At 42.0% G+C, this 21798-nt stretch overlaps 1 protein-coding gene across 11 annotated transcripts in view; it reads left to right on the forward strand.

Moving 5' to 3' along the window:
• The window catches only part of DLGAP4 (DLG associated protein 4), a 90099-nt gene extending 68766 nt beyond the window's left edge, over positions 1-21333 (forward strand). For all 11 annotated transcript variants that reach the window (XM_024743259.1, XM_024743261.1, XM_024743260.1 and 8 more), the window contains 3 exons: positions 17513-17604; positions 18496-18651; positions 19503-21333. In XM_024743259.1, coding sequence (XP_024599027.1) covers positions 17513-17604; positions 18496-18651; positions 19503-19721 — 467 coding nt within the window. In that variant the 3' untranslated portion in view covers positions 19722-21333. The remainder of the gene's footprint in view (positions 1-17512; positions 17605-18495; positions 18652-19502) is intronic.
• The last annotated feature ends 465 nt before the right edge of the window (positions 21334-21798 follow it).

A 21798-nucleotide genomic window follows, 5' to 3' on the forward strand; every position in this document is an offset into this window, starting at 1 on the left:
GTGTCCTTACACCAGCAGTGTTGGAAATTTTCCATTTCTCTGATATCCTCACTGATGCTTGATCCTGTCAGACTCTAAATTAATTATTTGGTAAGTGGAAAAGTATATCTGGTTGATTTATTTTGTATTTACTTTGTTATTTGAGAAGCTATGCATATTTTCATTAGTTTATTGGCTCTTTCAACTTTTTCTCCTGTGAATTGCCCAGATAGTTCATTTTTCTATTGCATTGTCAGTGTTTTTAAAATTGATTTGTAGTTCTTTATATATGTGGATACTTAATACTATGTCATATATATATTGTTTTATTTTATATATTTATATATATATGAATGCTTGTGGGATCTTAGTTTCCCAACCATGGATTGAACCTGGGCGCCCTGCAGTGAAAGCACCGAGTCCTAACCACTGGACCGTCAGGGAATTCCTAAAATTAATGATGTCTTTATCACTTTTTTTTTGCTTGTTTTTTTGGCCATGCCACGCAGCTTGCGGGATCTTAGTTCCCTGGCCCCCTGCAGTGGACCACCAGGGAATTCACGAAATTAATGATGTTTTTATCACTATTATTTTTGTTTTTTGGGGGTTTTTTTGTTTGTTTTTTTGCGGTGCGCGGGCCTCTCACTGTTGTGGCCTCTCCCGTTGCGGAGCACAGGCTCCGGACGTGCAGGCTTAGCGGCCATGGCTCACGGGCCCATCCGCTCCATGGCATGTGGGAGCTTCCCGGACCGGGGCACGAACCCGTGTCCCCTGCATCGGCAGGCGGACTCTCAGCCACTGCGCCACCAGGGAAGCCCCATCTTAACCATTTTTAAGTGTCCAGTTCAGTGGTATTAAGTGCATTCACATTGTTGTACAGCACAGCAGCTGTGCTATTTTACATTCCTGCCAATAGTGCACAAGAATTCCAGTTTCTCCACATCCCTGCCAACACTTGCTGTTTTGTTTTCTTTTGATAGTGGCCTTCCTAATGCGTATGAGGTGGTATCTCATCGTAGTTTTAGTTTTAATTTTTATTTGAGTACAGTTGATTTACAATGTTGTGTTTCAGGTGTACAGCAATGTGAATCAGTTATACATATACATATATCCACTTTTTTTATATTCTTTTCCCATATAGGTCATTACAGAGTATTGGGTAGAGTTCCCTGTGCTATACAGTAGGTCCTATTAGTTAGCTATTTTATATACAGTAGTGTATGTCAATCCCAATCTCCCAATTTATCCCTTTCCCCCTTCCCCCCTGGTAACCGTAGGTTTGTTTTCTACATCTGTGTCTGTATTTCTATTTCGTAAATAAGTTCGTTTGTACCATTTTTTTAGATTCCACATATAAGTGATACCGTATGATATTTGTCTTTCTCTGTCTGACTTCACTCAGTGTGACAATCTCTAGGTCCATCCGTGTTGCTGCAAATGGCATTATTTCATTTTTATGGCTGAGTAATATTCCATTGTATATCTGTACCACATCTTCTTTATCCACTCCTCTGCCAATGGACATTTATGTTGTTTCCATGTCCTGACTGTTGTGAATAGCACTGTAATGAACATTGGGGTGCATGTGTCTTTCTGCATTATGGTTTTCTCCAGATATATGCCCAAGGAGTGGGATTGCTGAATCAAAGGGCAGCTCTACTTATAGTTTTTTAAGGAAAAAATTTACATTCCCACCAACAGTGTAGGAGGGTTGCCTTTTGTCCACACCCTCTCCAGCATTTGTTGTTTGTAGATTTTTTGATGATGGCCATTCTGACCGGTGTGAGGTGATACCTCATTGTAGTTTTGATTTGCATTTCTCTAATAATTAGTCATGTTGAGCATCTTGTCATATGTTTGTTGGCCATTTGATTTTTTTTTTGGAGAAATGTGTGTTGAAGTCATTTGCCCATTTTTGAATCAGGTTGGGATTTTTTTGGTTGTTGTTTAAGTTTTAGGAGTTCTCTATATATTCTGAATATTAATCTCTCATCCAGATATATGACTTGCAAATGTTTTCTTCCATTCTCTGAGTTACCCTTTTACTCTGTACATAATGACTTTTAATGAACAAAATTTTTAAATTTTCACGAAGTCCAGTTTTTCTATTTTTTCGTTGTTTCCCTGTGCCTTTGGTGTTAGAGCTAAGAAATTGTTGACAAATCCAATGTCCTGAAGCTTTTGTCCTATATTTTCTTATAAGAATTTTGTTGTTTTAGATTTTAAATTTAGGTTCTTGATCCATTTTGAGTTATGGTATCATGTAACAATCTAACTTCACTTTTTTGCATGTGGATATCCAGTTTTCTCCACACCATTTGTTGAAAATATTGTTCTTTCCCCATTGAATGGGCTGGGTACCCTTGTCAAAAATCATTTGATCATGTTTGCAAAGGTTTATTTCAGGGCTGCAATTTTATTCCATTGATCTATATGTCTGTCTTTAGGCCAGTACCACGCTGATTTGATTATTGTGGCTTTGTAGTAAGTTCTGAAATCAGGATGTGTGAATCCTCCTGTTTTATTCTTTTTTAAGATTGCTTTTAATGTTTGGGATGCCCTGAGATGCCATATGAATTTTAAGATGGATTTTTCTATTTCTGCAAAAAACATTATTGGAATTTTGATAGGAATTGTATTGAATCTGAAGATTGCTTTGGGTAGTATTGACTTTTTTTTTTTTTTTGCGGTACACGGGCCTCTCACTGCTGTGGCCTCTCCCGTTGCGGAGCACAGGCTCCAGATGCGCAGGCTCAGTGGCCATGGCTCACGGGCCCAGCCACTCCGTGGCATGTGGGATCTTCCCAGACTGGGGCACGAACCCGTGTCCCCTGCATTGGCAGGCGGACCCTCAACCACTGCACCACCAGGGAAGCCCAGTATTGACTTTTTAACAGTATTAAGTCTTACAGTTCATGAACATGGGACTTGTTTCCATTTATCATATTTTCTTAATAACTACAAAACAGCAGTGTTTTGTAGTTTTCATTGTGTAAGTCTGTCACCTCCTTAATTACTTAATTCCTAAATATTTTATTCTTTCTGATGCTATTGTAAATGGAATCATTTTTGTAATTTCCTTTTCAGGTTGTTTATTGTTAGTATTAGAAATGCAACTGATTTTTGTGTGTTGACTTTGTATTCTGCCTACTTTGCTGAATTCATTTATTAGTTCTATCAGGAGTTTTTTGGTGGAATCTTTTGGCTTTTCTATGTATAAGATCGTATCATCTGCAAACAGAGATAATTTTAACTTCTTCCTTTCCTGTTTGGATGCCTTTTATTTCTTTTTCTTGACTAACTGCTCTGGCTAGAACTTCCAGTCCTATGTTGAGGTAAAGTGATGAATGTGGGCATCCTTGCCTTATCCTCGATCTTAGAGAAAACACCCTGGAGTATGATGTTCGCTGTGGGTTTTTCATGTATGGCTTTTATTTTGTTGATGTAGTTTCATTCTGTTCCTAGTTTGTTGAGTGTTTTTCTCATGAAAGAGTGTTGAATTTTGTCAGACGCTTTTCCTGCATCAATTGAGATGATTGTGTGGTTTTTTCCCCTTCATTTTGTTGATGTGGCATGTTACACTGACCAGCTTTCATATGTTGAACCATCCTTATAATAAATCGCACTTGGTCGTATGTATGATCCTTTTAATAAACTGCTGAATCCTGTTTGCTAATATTTTGTTGCGGATTTTTGCATCAGTGTACATGAGGGATAATGGTCTCTAGTTTTCTTGTAGTGTCTTTTTCTGGCTTTGGTATCAAGGTAATGCTGGATTCATAGAATGAGTTAGGAAGTGTTTCCTCCTCTTCAGTGTTTTGGAAAAATTTGAGAAGGAGTGGTGTTAGTCATCTTTAAATGTTTGGTAGAATTCAGCAGTGAAACCACTGGGTCCAGAGCTTTTCTTTGTTGGGAAATTTGTGACTACTGATTCAAAGCTATTCAGATTTTCTGTCTTTTCATGGTTTAGTCTTGGTAGGTTTCGTGTTTCTGTGAATCTGTCCGTTTCATCTAGGTTATCCAATTTGTTGGTGTACGGTTGTTCTAGTACTCCCTTATAATCCTTTTTATTTCTGTAGAATTGGTAGTAACGTCCCTACTTTCATTTTTTATTTTAGTATTTGAGTCTTTTCTTTTTTTCTTAGTCTATCTAGTTAAAGTTTTGTCAGTTTTGTTGATCTTTTTGAAGAATCAACTTCTGGTTTTTTGATTTTTCTTTATTGTTTCCCTATTCTCTATTTCATTTAGCTCTGTTCTAATCTTTATTATTTCCTTCCTTCTGCTAGCTTTGGGATAGTTTGTTCTTTTTCTAGTTTCTTAGGTTGTACAGTAGATTGTTGATTTTAGATTTTCCTAAGCTTTTTTTTTTTAAAGGGTACATAGTGGTGTCTTTTTTTTTTTTTTTTTTTTTTTGCTGCATTGCGTCTTCATTGCTGCACGCGGGCTTTCTCTAGTTACGGCTAGCAGGGGCTACTCTTTGTTGTGGTGTGCGGGCTTCTCCTTGCGGTGGCTTCTCTTTGTTGTGGAGCACAGGCTCTAGGCATGTGGGCTTCAGTAGTTGTGGCATGCAGGCTCAGTAGTTGTAGCTCGCGGGCTGTAGAGTGCAGGATCAGTAGTTGTGGCGCACGGACCTAGTTGCTCCACGGCATGTGGGATGCTCCCGGACCACGGCTCACTGGAGAGATGTTTTGAATTCTCTGCTTTCCTCACTGATTAGTGATGCCAGTCAGTCATAGCCACTGCCAGATTGCTACACACACAGGGGTGTGTTTCTCAGTTCTGTTCTGCTGCCCTTTTGTCTATTTCTGTGTTAATACAACTTTTAGTTGCCATAGCTTTTTAACATGCCTTAGCATCTGATAGGGTGAATCCCCTTCCTTATTCTTTTTGTTCAGAAAGAAAAAGTCTATTATCTTCATTCTTCCAATACCAATTTGAGAATTAGTATATCAAGTTCCTCAGAAAAATTTTCCTGGGTCGCTGACTAGAAATAGAGTTTATAGATTACTTTGGGAAAAACTGATACCTGAGAAATATTGAGTCTTCTTAGCTATGAATGAAGTTTATCTCTCCATTTATTCAACATCTCCATTTTATATCCTTCCATTCAAGTTTGATTAATATATCTAGGAAGGCCTTATGTATTTTTATTAGATTTATTCCTTGGTACTTTCGAGTTTTTGTTTTGGTAGTAAAATGAATTTTTATATTTGCATACTCTCATTAGTTATGTTGAGACTTCTGCATTGATCTTGTGTCCAGCAACCTTGTACAACTCCCGTGGTGGGCAAGTGCCTGACGTCTTCTAGGGCTGGAGAAGATGGCCAGTGTAGCTGCAGGAGTGAGCAGAGAGAGGTGGGGAATGGAGTCTGTGTGGTGGGGCCTCAGAGGTGTCAAAGGCTTGGCTTTGATTTCCAAAAGAGAATGTGTTGGAGAGTGCAATGTGACATTCTTTCTTACAGGATTAATCTAGTTTCTCTGTTCAGAAGAGAATGGGGGGAGGGGCACAAGTGGAAGCTGGGAAATGAGTTAGGAGGAAGTAGCATAATCTGGGAAAGAGGAGATGGTGGTGGCCATGGAGCATTTAAGGGAGGGGTCAGATTCTGGGTATACTTGGAAGGCAGAGCAGGATTTCCTGATGGATTGGATATGGAGTAAGAGTGAAAGGAGTCCAAAATGGTTTGGAGTCTGAGTGACGGAAAGGATGGCATTGCCACTGCGATAGGGAAGACTAGTGTAAATGTTAGGAGAAAAGTCAGGAGTTCAGTTTTAGACATGTTTAATTTGATACACATTATTAGGTATCAGAGTGGAGAGGTGAAGCAGGCAGTTGGTATATGAGTCTGGGGAGAGGTCCAGGTTGGAGATCAATTTGGGAGTCATCAAAGTATAGGCAGTTCTCAAATGAGACGAGGATTCTCAAGAAGAGAGAATCAACCGTGTCAAATGCTTTTCTGAAGGACACAGCAGGTCAGACTTACACATGCAAGGTCATTACAAACTTGAAGAGCTGGTCTGCTTTGGAGATGGTGGGGAGCAGAGGGAGGGACAGCCTGATTGGAGAAGGATTAAGAGAAAAGAGGAGTGACCGGGAGACCACAAGTATAGACAACTCCATTGATGAATTTTTCTGTATGGGAGCAGAGAAATGAAGGGATATACGGGTCAAAGGGGGAGGGCTGGAGTTTTTGTTGTTCTTTTTATTTTTAAATGGAATGATACAAGCATGTTTCTGTATTGTTGAGAATGAACTTGTAGGGAAGGGGAAATTCATCATGCAGTAGAGAAAGGGGATAGCTGTTGAGTGATATTCTTAGGTAGGTGAGAAGGAACTGAATTAATGCCCAAGTAGAGGCTACATAGTTCCTCCATAGTGATAGGAGGAAGGTGTTTGGGGAGCACTCTAGCGGGAGAGCAGAGTTATCACTGCAGAGTGAGAAAGCGGGAGGGGGCATTGGGAGGTTTGAGGAGCAGCGTCTGAAATGGTCGTCTAGGAGACAGTCATCTAGGAGAGCGCAGGGGCCACTGAGATGAGGCTGTAGAGGGAGAACTGGGCAGGGAGGTGTTAATCCAAAAGATTAGCTTGTTTTTATTTTGTCGTCAATGTAATTGTGTTGTATTTAGGGAATGTGTATCACAGCACTTTCTGTAAAATGGTGAATTTGTCCATTTCTCCTTAAAATTCTGTCAAATTTTGCTTTGTATTATTTTGAAGATATCTTAGACGCATCAAGGCTAGAATGTAATATTCCTGGTGAATGTTTAGTGATCTACTCTCCCTATTTTTCTGGATGTCTGTTTGTGTTTTGCCTCAAAGTCTTATTTTATGTGTTATAAGTATTGCTGTACCAGCTTTCCTTGGGTTAGTGTTCATCTGGTACACTGCTTTCCATCCTTTCACTTTCAATTTTCATGTGCCTCATAATGTCTCTTATAATCAGCATATACCTGGATTTTGTGTTTTGTTCAGTGTGTTGATTTTTATTTCAGAAGTAGAAAATGTCATCCATTTACAATGGGATTTCACTGTTTGGATTTATTCCTACCATGTTATTTTGTGCTCTTCATTCTACTTTTTTTGTTTAATTTATTATTTATTTTTGGCTGCATTGGGTCTTTGTTGCCGTGCGCGGGCTTCCTCTAGTTGCGGCGAGCGGGGGCTACTCTTTGTTGCGGTGCGTGGGCTCCTCATTGTGGTGGCTTCTCTTGTGGAGCACGGGCTTTAGGTGCATGGGCTTCAGTAGTTGTGGCACGCAGGCTCAGTAGCTGTGGCTTGTGGGCTGTAGAGTGCAGGTTCAGTAGTCGTGGTGCACGAGCTTTGTTGCTCCGCAGCATGTGGGATCTTCCCAGACCAGGGCTCGAACCTATGTCCCCTGCATTGGCAGGCGGGTTCTTAACCACTGTGCCACCAGGGAAGACCCATTCTACTTTTTTGAGGTTTCTTTTATTCCTCTCTCTTTTCTTGCTTTCTTTTGCATTAACACACCTCTCTCTCCATTCCCTCTGCTATTTTGAGGCTGTGTTAATTGGGATTAGGTTTGCCTATAAATAACATTTTTAAAAAAAAAGAAAAGAAAAAGTGGTTTGAACACGACTATTTATTTCTCTCACATTCAAGAATGTCTGAGATAGTAATGCTGGAGCCCCAGGCTTCTTTCTTCTTGAGGTTTGATGTCATAATTGGCTTCCATTCACAAGATCTTTTCATTTTTCCAAGTGGCTGCTGGATTCCAGAACCCCAAGTGCATTCCAGCAGCAAAGGAACCAGTTGCAAAAAAGAGGAAGCCGGCCCCGCACACCACTTCCACGTCCCCCGCTTTGACCAAGCTACTCACAGCTCGTTGCAAGGGTAGCCTAGGAAATGCCTGAGTTGGGGCTGCCATGTGCCCAAGTTAAAAACCACAGGTCCCCACAGATCACTTGTTTTCCGACGCCTGTGCAGTGCTTGGTAGATAGAGGGTGCACATCATAGAGATATGACATCACACTAACAGCAGAAGTCCTTATTCCAGTCCCGATGCTAGTGTAACTTGTTCTGTGATTCTAATACTTTGCATACCATACCTCATATTTTCCATTTGACAATACTTTGTCTTGGAAAATTCACAGTATGCCTGAGAAATTTCTGTGTTTTATTTCATCTGAAAAAAGTTGCTATTTGACACGAAGAAAAAAAAAAGGTTCTACTTCTGAGGGAGAAGGAGAAACAAACACTGGGGACAACTAGCCATATCTGCCACAGAAGTTACACACTGTATTTCTGTTCTTTGAACCCTTAAAACTTTAAGTTACTCAACATCTTTACCTTTCTCCCAAACAATGCAAGAACCTTAAAATATGATTTATCTAATTGTTTTCTTATGGTTTAAAACCTCACAAATTATTATATAATTTTCAATTATATAATTACAGATAAATCTAAATAAATACATGTATAGATAATAATTATATGTTTATCATTTTCTTTGCTCACCCTTTCTTATCTCAGATCTTCCTTCTTGGATCATTTTCTTCTTTGCTGAGTTCATCCTTTAGAACTTTCTTTAGTGAGAACCTGACAGCTGGCATTAACTCTTTTTATTTATCTGAAAATATTTATTTTGCTCTCATTCTTCTTAACCTTTATTTTCATTGTGAAATATACATGCAAAGAGTCAACAGAGTAAAGGAAAATAATAAAAAGAACACTCCTGTACGCACCAGCTAGTTTACAAAATGGAATATTACCAGTGTCTTTGAACCCAGTGACACATCACCTTCTTTCTGCCATGGCAGAACGCACTATCCTGAATTTTGTGGTAATTATACCCTTGCTTTTCTTTATACTTGTACCACATATATGTGTGACCCTAAGGAATATGCTGTTTAGTTTTGCCTGTTTTTGAAATTTATATTAATAGAAGCACAGTGTATGTATTCTTCTGAGGCTTGCCTTTTTTGATTCAGCCTTGTTTTTGAGATCCATCCATAATGCGTGTACCTGTAGTTCATTCTTTTCATTGATGCCACGTTCCACTGTATGAATATGAATATACCATTGCTTATCCATTCCACTGATGAACACTTGAGTTGTTTCTAGTTTTTGGTTGTGAATAATTTTTTATAACAGTATTGAGTTGTAATTTATATACCATAAAATTCACCCCTTTAAAGTATACAAAACAGCTAAAGTGGTTTTTAGCACATCCACAGAGTTGTGCAACCATCCCTGCTACCTAATTTTAGAACATTTTCATCACCCCAAAAAGAAACCTTGTACCCATTTAGCCATCATGCTGTATCCCTCTAAAACACTAATCTGCTTCATTCTCTATAGATTTGCCCATTCTGTACATTTCATGTACATGGAATCATACAATACGTGGTCTTTTATGTATGGATTCTTTCACTTTGCATAATGTTTTTGAAGTTTATCCATGTTGTAGCATGTTTCAGCACTTCACTCCTTTTTTTTTTTTTTTTTTTTTGCGGTACGCGGGCCCCTCACTGTTGTGGCCTCTCCCGCTGCGGAGCACAGGCTCCGGACGCGCAGGCCCAGCGGCCATGGCTCACGGGCCCAGCCACTCCGCGGCATGCGGGATCCTCCCGGACCGGGGCACGAACCCGCGTCCCCTGCATCGGCAGGCGGACTCGCAACCACTACGCCACCAGGGAAGCCCACTTCACTCCTTTTTATTGCTGAATAATATACTCCATTGTATGGATATATTGCATTTTGCTTATACATTCATCAGTTGTTCCACTTCTTGGCTATTATGTATTCTTTGAAACACAGCAGTTCAACTTTAGTGAAGTTCAATTGGTTTTTTCTTCTCTTGTTGCTTGTCATTTGGTGTCAGTTCTAAGAAGCCATTGCTAATCCATTATTGTAAAGATTTACTCCTGTTTGCCTTCAAGAGTTTTATAGCTTTAGCTGTTACATTTAGGTCTGTGATCCATTTTGAGTTAATTTTTGTATATGGTGTTAGGTATTGGTCCACCTTCATTCTTTTACATTTGGATATCCAGTTGTCCCAGCACCATTTGTTAGGGAGACTGTTCTTTCCCCATTGAATGGTCTTGGTACCCTTGTCAAAAATCAGTTGACCATAAATGTAAGGGTTTATTTATGGTCAACTGATTTATTTAAGGGTTTATTTCTGGACTCAGTTTTATTCCATTGCATTGATGTACATGTGTATACTTATGCCAGTACCACACTGTCGTAATTACTGTAGCTTTGTAATAAGCTTTGAAATTGGGAAGGGTGAGTCCTCCAGCTTTACTTTTTAAATAAAAATAAAAGAAGTTTATTGCCAGCTGTCAGGTTCTCACTAAATGAAGTTCTAAAGTTCATATTTCATTCTTGCATTTCCATATGGATTTTAGAATCAGCTTGTCGGTTTCCGCAAAAATGGCAGCTGGGATTTTATTAATAGGGATTGTGTTAAATCAGTAATTCAATTTGATGAGTGTTGCCATCTTACTTTAAAGTCTTCTGATCCATGAACGTGGGCTATCTTTCCATTTACTTAGGTTTTTGAAATTTTCTTTCAATAATGTTTTGTAATTTTCAGTGGACAAGTCCTACATTTCTTTTGTTAAATTTATTCCTAAGTATTTTATTCTGTTTGATGGCATTGTAAATGAAATTGTTTTCTTAATTTCGTTTTCAGATGTTCATTGTTACCATATAGAAATACAAATGACTTCTGTATGTTGATCTTGTATGCTGCAACCTCACTGTTTTGGGGGGAATTCTTCAGAATTTTTTACATACAAGAGTATTTAATCTGAGAGTAGAGATTGTTTTACTTTTTTCTTTCCAGCCTGGATTCCTTTTATTTTGTTTTTTGCCTAATGGCCCTGGCTCCAACACAAAGTTGAATAGATGTGACAAGAGCAGGGGCATCCTTGTTTTTGTCTCATTCCTGATCTCAGGGATAAATTATTCAGTCTCACACCATTAAGCTGATATAAACTGTGGGTTATTATGAACATATTTGACCATGTCTCCGCTATAAGAGTTCTCTAAGGTATATACTGGGAAACGTCTGGGTCACAGAGTATGCCTATGTTCAGATTTATAAGAAATGCCAAATTGTTCTCCACAGTGATTACACCAATTTATTAGTCCCTCAGCACTGTGTGAAAGTACCCATTGCTCTACATCTTTGCTTACACTTAGTATGTAATAGGTTTTTTCTTTCCCCCAGTCCAGTTATAAAATAGTGGTTATAATTTGCATTTCATTGGTTACTAATGGCATGGAGCATCTTTTCACATATTAGCCATTTATGTTTCCTCCTCTGTGAAATGCCTGTTCATATGTTTTGCTCATTTTTCTGTTAAGTGGTCTTTTTCTTAATTGCCTCATCGGTGATCATTACATATCTAGATTCTGGAACCTTTGTCAGTTATATGTATTGTAAATGTCTTCTCCCAGTTTGCAACTCATCTTTTCATTTTCTTTATGGTATCTTTTGAATGAATGGATACTTTTAATTTTAATGTAAATTTATCAATCTTTTCCTTTATGGTTTATACTTTTTTGTATGTTAAGAGATCCATCCTTCTCCCAAAGTCAAAAAGATATTTTACTGTTTACTTGTAAAGTTTTCGAGTTGTCTTCCACATTTAAGTCCTTGATCCCTTGGAATTAATTTGTCTGCATGGAGTGAGATAAGGCTCTATGTTAATTTTTTCTCATTGGACAATAATTTATTAAAATGTTCATCCTTATCCTGTTGATATGCAGTACAGCCCTGACAAATATCAGGTTTCCTACATGTGTTGATCTATTTCTGAGCTTTCTGTTCTGTTCATTAGTCTATCCCTAGGCCCAAATCTAACTTTCTTCATTGTTATAACTGTCTAATGAGTCTTGATAACTGGAAAGACAAGTTCCCCCAACCTATTCTTCAAGAGTGTCTGGCATAGGCTCTTTGCTTTTCCATATAAATTGTAAGACTCAGCTTTTCAAGTTCCATGTTGAGGTTTTGATTGGGATTATATTAAATGTGTAGATCAGTTTGGTGGGAAGTTGACATGTTTATGAATAATTCTTTTCTATCCAAGAACATGATTATGTCTCTCCATTTATTTAGGTCTTCTTTAGTGTCTTACATTTAAATTTTATATTTTCCACATAAAAGTTTTACATATTTTTTGAAGATTTGTTAGATTAGTATTTTAATTTTGGAGGGATGTAAGTGGTATTTTTTTTTTTTGTAAGTGGTATTTTTTGTTACTGTATTTTCTGTTTATTGTTGATGAAATGCTCTTGGCCTTTCTATTGATCTTATATCTAGAAATCTTGCTGTATTCTTACTTTATTTGTAAATAAGGAATTGCTTTTAACCTTGTACCATTGAGTATGATGTTTACTATAGGTCTGTTGGAGATACGCTTATTCTGGTTAAGAAAATTTTTGAATTTAATGAAATTTAGTGTATCTATTTAGATAATTTTTAATCTGTAATGTGGTAAATTTTATTGATAGTTTTTTCTCCTTTCTTGCCTTACTTTTGGATTAATCAAGTATTTATTGCCACTTTTTTCATGTTAGCTTATTATTAACAGTTACTCTCAAGATTACAACCTGCATCCCTGACTTTGTAAAGACTAAATTAGTACCTTTACCACTTCACAGATGATGCAAGGACCTTAGATCACTTTTATCCCCCTCCTAACCTGTGTACTATTGCTGTTAAGTATTTCAGTTCTATATATATGTTCTAAATGCCACAAGACATTATTTTTTGTTTTATACAATCAGTATTACCCACATATTTACTCTTTCTGGTACTCTTCTCTCCTTTATTTCTTTGCTTCTAGTTAGGATCATTTTCCTTCTGCCTGAAGAACTCCCTTTAGTATTTATTTTAATGCAGTATTTATCTCAAAATGTATTTTTCCCTCTTTAAGAACAGTATTTTTTTAAAACTGTCCTCAAGGAGGCAGGCTTTTGTCATTATTTTTAAATTTATTTTATTTACTCTTTTGGCTGCGGCATGTGGGATCTTAGTTCCCTGAACAGGGATCAAACCCGTGTGCCCCCTGCAGTGGAAGTGCGGAGTCTTTAACCACTGGACTGCCAGGGAAGTCCCTGAACAGTATTTTTGCTAAGTATAGAATTATAGGTACGTATTGATCTCCTTTCAACACTTTATAAATATGTCTTTATGTCCTGGTTTCCAGCCTTTCTATTGAAAAGTCAACTGTCAGTCTTCCTTCTGCTTCTTTGAAGAATAATTTGTTTTCTCCCCTTTGTCTGCTTTTAAGATTTCTTCTCCTGTGTTTGAGTTTTATCCATTTTACTGTGATACCTAGGTATGGTTTTCTTTGTATTTTTCCAACTTGATGCTCACAGGGTTTCTTGAATCTGCAGCCTTAATAACTCTCATCAGTTTCAGAAAAGTCTTGGCCATCATTTCCTCAGATTTCTGCTCCATGTTATTTCTTCTCTACTTGTGGACTCCAATTACACATATTTTAGACTGCCACATCTTACGCTTCTTCATTCTCTCTTCTGTATTTTCCCTTTTTTTTTTCTTCCTCTGGACCTCAGTCTGGATATTTTCTACTGGATTATTTTATAGTTCAGCTGTAACCAATCTATTAAACCTATCTATTGCAGTCTTTTTTTTTTTTACATCTTTATTGGAGTATAATTGCTTTACAATGGTATGTTAGTTTTTGCTTTATAACAAAGTGAATCAGCTATACATATAGATATGTTCCCATATCTTTTTCCTCTTGTGTCTCCCTCCCTCCCACCCTCCCTATCCCACCCCTCCAGGTGGTCACAAATCACCGAGGAAACATGCCTATGTTTTCCTCTAAGAGTTTGATAGTTTCTGGCCTTACATTTAGGTCTTTAATCCATTTTGAGCTTATATTTGTGTATGGTGTTAGGGAGTGATCTAATCTCATACTTTTTACATGTACCTGTCCAGTTTTCCCAGCACCACTTATTGAAGAGTCTATTGCAGTCTTAATTTCAGTTACTCTATTTTTTAGTTCTAGAATTTCCATTTGATTCTTTTTGATAGATTTCTGGTTCTTTGCTGAAATTCCTCATCATGTCATATATTTTCTGGGACATATTCACAGTCATTTTAAAGCCCTGGTCCTATACCTCTACATCCCCTACAGTTCTTTTACTTTTTGCTGATTTTTCTCTTTTGGTGTGCAGTCATTTGGTCCTACCTCGTGGCATGCTTGGTAATTTTTATTCAATGCCAGAAACTGTATGCAAAAACTACAGAGATAACTTGAAGCTCAGGATGATTTTTTTTCTTCTTTTTTTTCGAAGACGATTTTCTATTCTTTGAGAATGAATTTACTTTTGCTTCTTGCAGACAGTTAGAGGAGGGCCAGACCAACTTAATCTAATATGGGATTGAGCTGGTTCAGAGCTGGGTTTGGGGACAGCCCGGGGTATTTCCAAGCCCTTCCTCCTTGGCAGACACTGAGCTCCAATTTTTGTTTCTCCCCCATCGTAAGACTGCTGGAAGATCTTCTTTTTTTTCGAAGACGATTTTCTCTTCTTTGAGAATGAATTTACTTTTGCTTCTTGCAGACAGAGGAGGGCCAGACCAACTTAATCTAATATGGGATTGAGCTGGTTCAGAGCTGGGTTTGGGGACAGCCCGGGGTATTTCCAAGCCCTTCCTCCTTGGCAGACACTGAGCTCCAATTTTTGTTTCTCCCCCATCGTAAGACTGCTGGAAGCTTTGCTCAGCCCGACGCACTTTCCCCCAAGTCCTGTCTGCTCCGGTAACTCCGAATTCCAGTTTTGGTCTCCCTGTCCCCATGGAACTGCCACAAGTTCTGCTTAGCTTCTCAGGCTCTGAACCACCACTTTCTGCTTGGCTTCTTAGCCCCTCAGCCTTGCGCTGCTTATAAACTGGGAGATGCCTTGGGGTAGAAGGCGGTACAGAATATCAGACTTGGCTGAATATCGTTTCCGTTCTCACTGACATCTTATCCTCTCAAATTCTGGTTGCCTTGGTAATTTTTTAATACCTTGAAAGAGATTTTTTTGTTGTTTTTGGTATTTTATTTAGGTTTTTTTTTTAATTGTTCTTGGTGGGAGGGTTCAGTTTGTCTGATAGTAACTGGTTTTTCATAGTCAGAATCAGAAGTCATTAGAATTTTCTAATGTTGAATCAGTCTTGTATTACCAGAATAAACCCAGCTGAGTTATATTATTTTAGTACACGGTTGTACTTTTGTTAATATCTGATTTAATAATTTTGCCTTTCTTCAAAGGCAGGATTACTTGGCTGGTAATTTTCCTTTCTCATCCTTGTCCTGTTTTAGTACCAAGGTTATCTAGCTTCATAAAATGAGTTTGGGATGGTTCCTTTATTCATATTCTGAATCATCTCTCTGAATAAATTTCTTTTCTTCCATTCTCTCCGTCCTTTTAGAACTCTGATAGATGTATTTTAAGTCTCCCTCTCGCCTCCATGTCTCTCAGTCACTTTTTTAAAAACAGTCTCATCTTTTTAATACATCTAGTTGCTTCCTTTATTTCTTAAAAAATAAGGTACCTAAGTGCAGTCTTATGGTTAGGAATTCTCAGGAGAGACTTTTCCTCTTATTCCCATCCTTTTTTTTTTTTTAATTATTTTATTTTTGGCTGCATTGGGTCTTTGTCGCTGTGTGCGGGCTTTGCTCTCATTGCAGCGAGCAGAGGCTAGTCTTCATTGCCGTGCGCAGGCTTCTCATTGCTGTGGCTCCTCTTGTTGCAGAGCACAGCCTCTAGGTGCGCAGGTTCCAGTAGTTGTGGTGCACGGGCCTAGTTGCTCCGCGGCATGTGGGGTCCTCCCAGACCAGGGATCGAACCCACATCCCCTGCATTGGCAGGTGGATTCTTAACCACTGCACCACCAGGGAAGCCCTCCTATCCTACTTCAGACCAAGCCAGGCACATATACCCACTACCTTCTGCGGGTGGGGGGTCATTTTATCCCCAGCAGCTTAGCTATTCATTTAAGACGCCTTGCCTTGTTAATCTAGCAGTGCAAGTGTTTTGTGCCAGGAGCTTTTGCACTCCTGTCCTCCTTGTCCTTATTGGTTTTCATCAGGGTTTATTCTTTGTGCTGTGTCCATCATGGCCCTTGTTTCTGTGATGCCTGATTTTTCTCTTGCACTAGTTCCAGAGCTCATGTTTTATCCCCTTCCATTGTCTTGCATCTCTTTTCAGAGTACCTTATCTCTGCTTTGAACTACTGTTTAAATATTTGTGGCTAAATGTCACACTTTTCATCTGCTCTCTGGCAACAGCTTTCTGGTGAGCGTGCATCTGCCATTTACTGCTCCTATAACATGTTTAGCTCCTGTGTTGGTTCCTTTTTAATAACTAATTTCTGAATGAGGTGGAATTCCTCCTTCATGAGCTGCCGTAAGTAGACCACTGTGGGAGAGGAGCCAGGACTGTGTCCCAGGCTGGCAGGAATTCCTCAGGCATGGTGATGGGTGCAGGGTGTGTTCTTCAGCCTAGTGTTCTCCCCAGGCAACTAGAGGGCGGTTACCATGCAGTTTCGTCCTCGTCCCCCTGCCCCCCACCTTTGGTGCTGAACCAGGTCCAGGAACGCTCCTGCTGCAGTCCACACCCCCTCTTTATTTCAAATAAGAGATTATTGGCTTCTCCTCTCAAGTTATGCTACATTTGAGAACTCAGAACTGCCACCTTTATCTGAGCCTTTCAATCCCAAGAAGCCTCCTGTGTGGCTGTCACTGCACGTGGCAGCCTTCCTCATACACTGCGTTCGAGAGTTCTGTCAGGAGACAGTTCGCATTTTTATTTCTTGTTTATACTGTTTTGCTTTTCAGTGATTTCTAAGGGGGCTAGGAGGTAGTACCGTTTTCCTGCCACCACTTTAAAACTGGAAATCACACTAAAAGATTTCAGCCTTGTTTTCCTGGGCTGAACACTTCATGGTGAACTCTTCTGTTGGATTCTCTTTGCTTTAAGACTTTTATGTGCATAATGAAAGTGCCCTATTCTTGGCATGTCCTCTGTTCTCTCGGCTCCTGAAATTTGCTGTCATTTTCTGTTCATTTACTCTCAGGAAGAATTTGAATGTATAAAACAAGGATTATCTATTCCTGGAAGGTTTTGCAAAACCACACCTGTAAAACTACATAGGCCTGGTTCCTTTTTCTGGGGAAGATTTTTAACTCCTGCTTCAGTTTTTTAAAACAGTTATTGGCCTAATCAGACTTTCTGTTTCTTCTTGAGTCTATGATTGATAGTAATTTATGTTTTCCTGAAAATTTTTTCCATTTAAACTTAGTTTTTAAATTTATTGCCATAAAATGTCCTTAGCAACTAGGGGATGGGGCTCACTTTATGTGTCTGGTTTGCATTTTTCACAGTGAGAGTGGGTTAATGTGTAAATAAAATGAAGACTGACTGCCATCACCAAATGATTGGTGTCCTACTGCGGGGAGGGGAGGTGGAAGCCATGACCCTGATCCTGTGTTCCACCCCAGCAGACCCTGTGCTCTGCTCAGTCTTTTTCCACCTTCTCTTTCTCAGTCTTAGGGAAAGTCCTCAGTGCTGTGGGCAGTGCCCAGCTACTGATGTCACAGAAATTCCAGCAGTTCCGGGGCCTCTGTGAGCAAAACTTGGTGAGTGTGATTCTTCTTCCTCCACAGTGGGTCTTCTAGCCAGATCCCCCAGCTGGATTAGCCTCTAAGCCTCTGTGACCTCCTCTCTAACATGGAGAAGGTGCTGCTTCCTCATGGCATTGGAAAGATGACAGTGGTGTGTGTCAGTGCCTAGCACAGGAAAAGGGCCAGGAATGGTCCTTTCAGAGCTCTACTACCTTCTAAAATAGAAAAGTGAACTCTATGTAAAAACAGCCACATGAAAGTTAAAAATCAGTTGGCACTGATTTATTTATATACAACATACTCTATATCTAAGAAGACAGTCAATCAAGGTAAGAACTAAAGAAATAACCACCATGACACTTGGTGGGTTTCCCTCGCCTTCACCCTTGCCGCTAGGCAGCAGCCTTTCCTGTGGAGGCCTCTTTCCATCTGGCAGGGGTGGGGTAACCCCCAGGGGTGGAGGACAGTGGCGAGTGTTTGTCTCTAGGACCGGTAGGCGTTTGGGTGTTCACTGGGGAAGTCCTGATGAGGAATGTGCTGTCAGAGAACAGAACGATGGGCTGGAAACCACACGGATTCTGGAATCACACCCACCTGGGAGCGATCCTGCCTCCTCCCTAGCCCTTCAGTGGTGGCGAAGGCCTCAGTCCCCATGTGTGTGCAGGACCCACTCTCATGATAGGACTGTCTCTCTCTCCCAAAGCTCTCCACCATCAGGGCCAGCAGTAATCAGGAACTGGGTTCATTCGCTCATACAGATACTGACCCGACCCTGGGAACAGGAGAGTAAGACCAGGCCTCGAGAGAAGCCAACCAGGGCTGGCAGAGCTAGGAGACAGTACTTGGGATGGGGTGCAGGACAAGCCTCTGCCCTCCTTGCCCCACTGATCCCCGTCTGTCCCACAGAACCCTGATGCCAACCCACGTCCAACAGCCCAGGACCTGGCAGGGTTCTGGGACCTGCTGCAGCTGTCCATCGAGGACATCAGCATGAAGTTTGATGAACTCTACCACCTCAAGGCCAACAGCTGGCAGCTGGTGGAGACCCCCGAGAAGAGGAAGGTGAGCATGGAGCAGTGCGGAGGGGAAGTCCAGGGACAAATTCCTGGTCGGCAATAACGCTGGCCACATCGGTCAGTGCTGCTTGGCTCCCTTCTCTGTGTGTCGTCTTTGAGCTGGGGGCTCACGTCCATCAGTGTGCGGGGTCCACGCTCGGCGCTCGTCCAGCATGCCACTCGCTCTGTGTAGTTGAGGCTGCCCCCCGCCCCCCGAAGCATGCCTTCCTGCCCTGCACGTTCAGAAAGTGGGAGACACATGCCCACGGCCCAGAGCACTAGCGTAGACACAGCCGTTGGAACCTTGGAGGTAGAAAAATGGTCCTTCTCCTAGGACCACGCTGCCAGGAGTACAGGGGTCTGGACCCGATTCTGCCTCCTGGGCCAGCCTCTTCCCTGAGGCTCAGGCTTCCATCTGTAAAACCGTGGCACCCAATGACCCCTTTGGTTATTGGTTACTGGACTGTGGCCCTTGTGAGTTCTGATCCCCTAGAATAGCATGTGAAATGTGACCTGGGAGTCGGAGGCCCTGAATTTAAATCCCATCTCTGGCTATACGATTCCTGTGTGAATTTCAGGCTCTCAGTGGTTCAGAGCAGGGGTGGGAAGAGGTGATCTGTCTGTCCCTTCCTACTAGAACATTCTAGGATTGTAAGCTTGCTTTTTGCTCCTATGCCTTGTGCTATTCCCACCATCATCGCTTCTTGTGGCTTCCTGATTCCAAATGTGTGTTGCTTGTGCCCGATGCGGGGAAGCTGGGGTGGAGGCTCCAGCTGCCAGCATACGGTGGGTGGTAGCACCACACAAAAGGTGGCACCTCTATTTTATTTTTCTTCTCTCCTCACTGTCTCACTAAAGGAAGAGAAGAAACTACCCCCTCCGGTCCCAAAGAAGCCAGCCAAATCCAAGCCGGCAGTGAGCCGTGACAAGGCCTCTGACGCTGGGGACAAGCAGCGTCAGGAGGCCCGCAAGAGGCTCCTGGCGGCCAAGCGGGCAGCTTCCGTGCGGCAGAACTCAGCCACGGAGAGCGCGGACAGCATCGAGATTTATGTCCCTGAGGCCCAGACCCGGCTCTGAGACCAGGAAGCAGGAAGCAAAACAATTTTAAGTCATTAAAAAAAGAAACCTACAAACTAAATGCGAAAGGAACAAAATTTTCTCAACCTTCAGTGTGGTTATTCTGTCTAGAGACCCTGAGCCAACTTTCAAATTGACGCATACAAGGGCTCACAATTTGGCTTTCTTGGGTCCCTCCCAGCTTTAGGTTATGAAGACTTCACAAAAAAATCAACAGAAACACAAAACTATAAAACTTTTTTTTCCTCTTGCTGGCCGTGGTGGACTAGATAGATGGACTTCGGCAACGCCCCGGCCCAGCCTCCAGACTACGGTCTTTTTACTTGCTCTATCTAATGAGAACTTAAACTAGCTTGTTTACAAGATGACGACAGCCCAAGGGCAGCCTTGGGCACCTGCCATGTCCTTCCTCCTTTTCCTGGCTACCCCAGCTCTGACCTTGGAGTTTTCATTCTTATGTTTTTCTCTTTTCCCTTAAGAGCTCACACAGGGGTCACCATCCTGACTATCGGCTTTCTGGTTCTCAGCCCTTTTTGTGGGTGAGCCCAGAGGACAGAGAGATGGACACGCGTCCCCTCCCCCACCGAGTGCTCGCGCGCGCGCACACGCAAATACAGGTTCCTCTCAGCAGAAGCAGTCCTCCCACTGTGATCTGCCAGCCCTAGGCAGCGTCAGGTGGGTGACTCGCCTCTCTGAGACCATAAGGAGGGCTGAAGTCTTTGGGGGGGTGGGGGTGGGAATGAGATAAAAACCACAGCTTACCACACTCCAGACTCCCGCCTTTTTCTTCTCTCCAGCCCCTTCTTCCTTCAGCAAAATGTATGACCTAGAGTGACTTGCAGGGGCCACTCAAGAGAGGGACCCCATTTTCCAGGGGTCATGTGTCCCTGGCCGAGCCTGTGTACAGTACCCGAGGGGCGGGCGGCTGTGTCTGTACGTATGTGTACATATGCACATAGACCTTAGAGTGTATATTTAACAAACGCCCCTCTGCTCACCCATGCCCACCAGCGCCACCGCTGGCTCTCGGGGGCACCTGGCAGGAGGCGGGTGTGTGAATAGCATATATTTTTACATGTACTATATCTAGGTGTGTGTACAAGTGTGTGTAAAAATATATACCTTGTGTGTAAGCAGCTCCCCCTTTTTTTGTCTCTCACCTGCCCCCCGCTTCCCAGCCATGGGCCCATCTGCCTGGCCTCTGAGTTTTCTATTTTTTTACCCCGGTCATCCTTCTCTCTCCCCTGCCCCCCAGCCCCACTCCCAGGGTGTCATGAGCCCTGAGCTGTGATGGCCCAGGCGTGCAGGGTGAGGTGGGGGGCAGGGAGGGAGAGGGCGAGGCCAGGCCTGCAGCAAGCTCCGTGCACGACGACTGCTCTCCTGTGGCCACGGCTGCGGCACTGGAGACGTCCTCGTGTCCAGCACCTGCCACAGGGGCCCCGGGTGAACTGTGGGCCTGCTCTAGGGCCCATTCCAGCTTGGCCGCCGTCTGTGACCTTGGGCAAGTCACTTGACCTCTGTGTGCCTCAACTTCCTCCTCTGTAAAATGGGGACAGTCCCCGCCCCTCCCTACCTCACAGGCATGTTGTGAGAATAAATGAGGTAACGTGCACCACGGGCTCATGGTGTTATTGCAGCGGGGCGGGCCAGGCTGGGATGAGGCGGGTGGAGTAGACGCCCCAGGAGACAGCCAGACCCCTTCCAAGTGGCAGCTCCTTGGAGACAGGCTGACGACGGCAAACTGTAACGCCAGCGCTCTCATGCACCAGCTCTTTGACCCCCAGCAAGAAAACTAAGCTCTCGGTTCCCTTCCCGAAAGATGAGTGTGTAACATCTGCCTGACCAGCTTCCTCCAGAGAAATAAATGCTTCATCGTTGCTATGTGGGAGCTGAGATGGGCTGCTCACGCTGACAACTCACGCCCCCTCCGTAGACCCCGACTCTGCGTGCGCTTCACCCAGGACGGGGCACTCGGTACGCCAGCAGCTGCCTGCACCCTGACAGTTACATGCACTGGATGCACTTCCTGAGCACCTACCCTGCTCATAGAGTTCATGCCCCGGTGGGGGAGACACGG

This window comes from Neophocaena asiaeorientalis, unplaced genomic scaffold (genome assembly GCF_003031525.2).
Source record: "Neophocaena asiaeorientalis asiaeorientalis breed wild unplaced genomic scaffold, Neophocaena_asiaeorientalis_V1.1 scaffold82, whole genome shotgun sequence".
Lineage (NCBI taxonomy): Eukaryota > Metazoa > Chordata > Mammalia > Artiodactyla > Phocoenidae > Neophocaena > Neophocaena asiaeorientalis.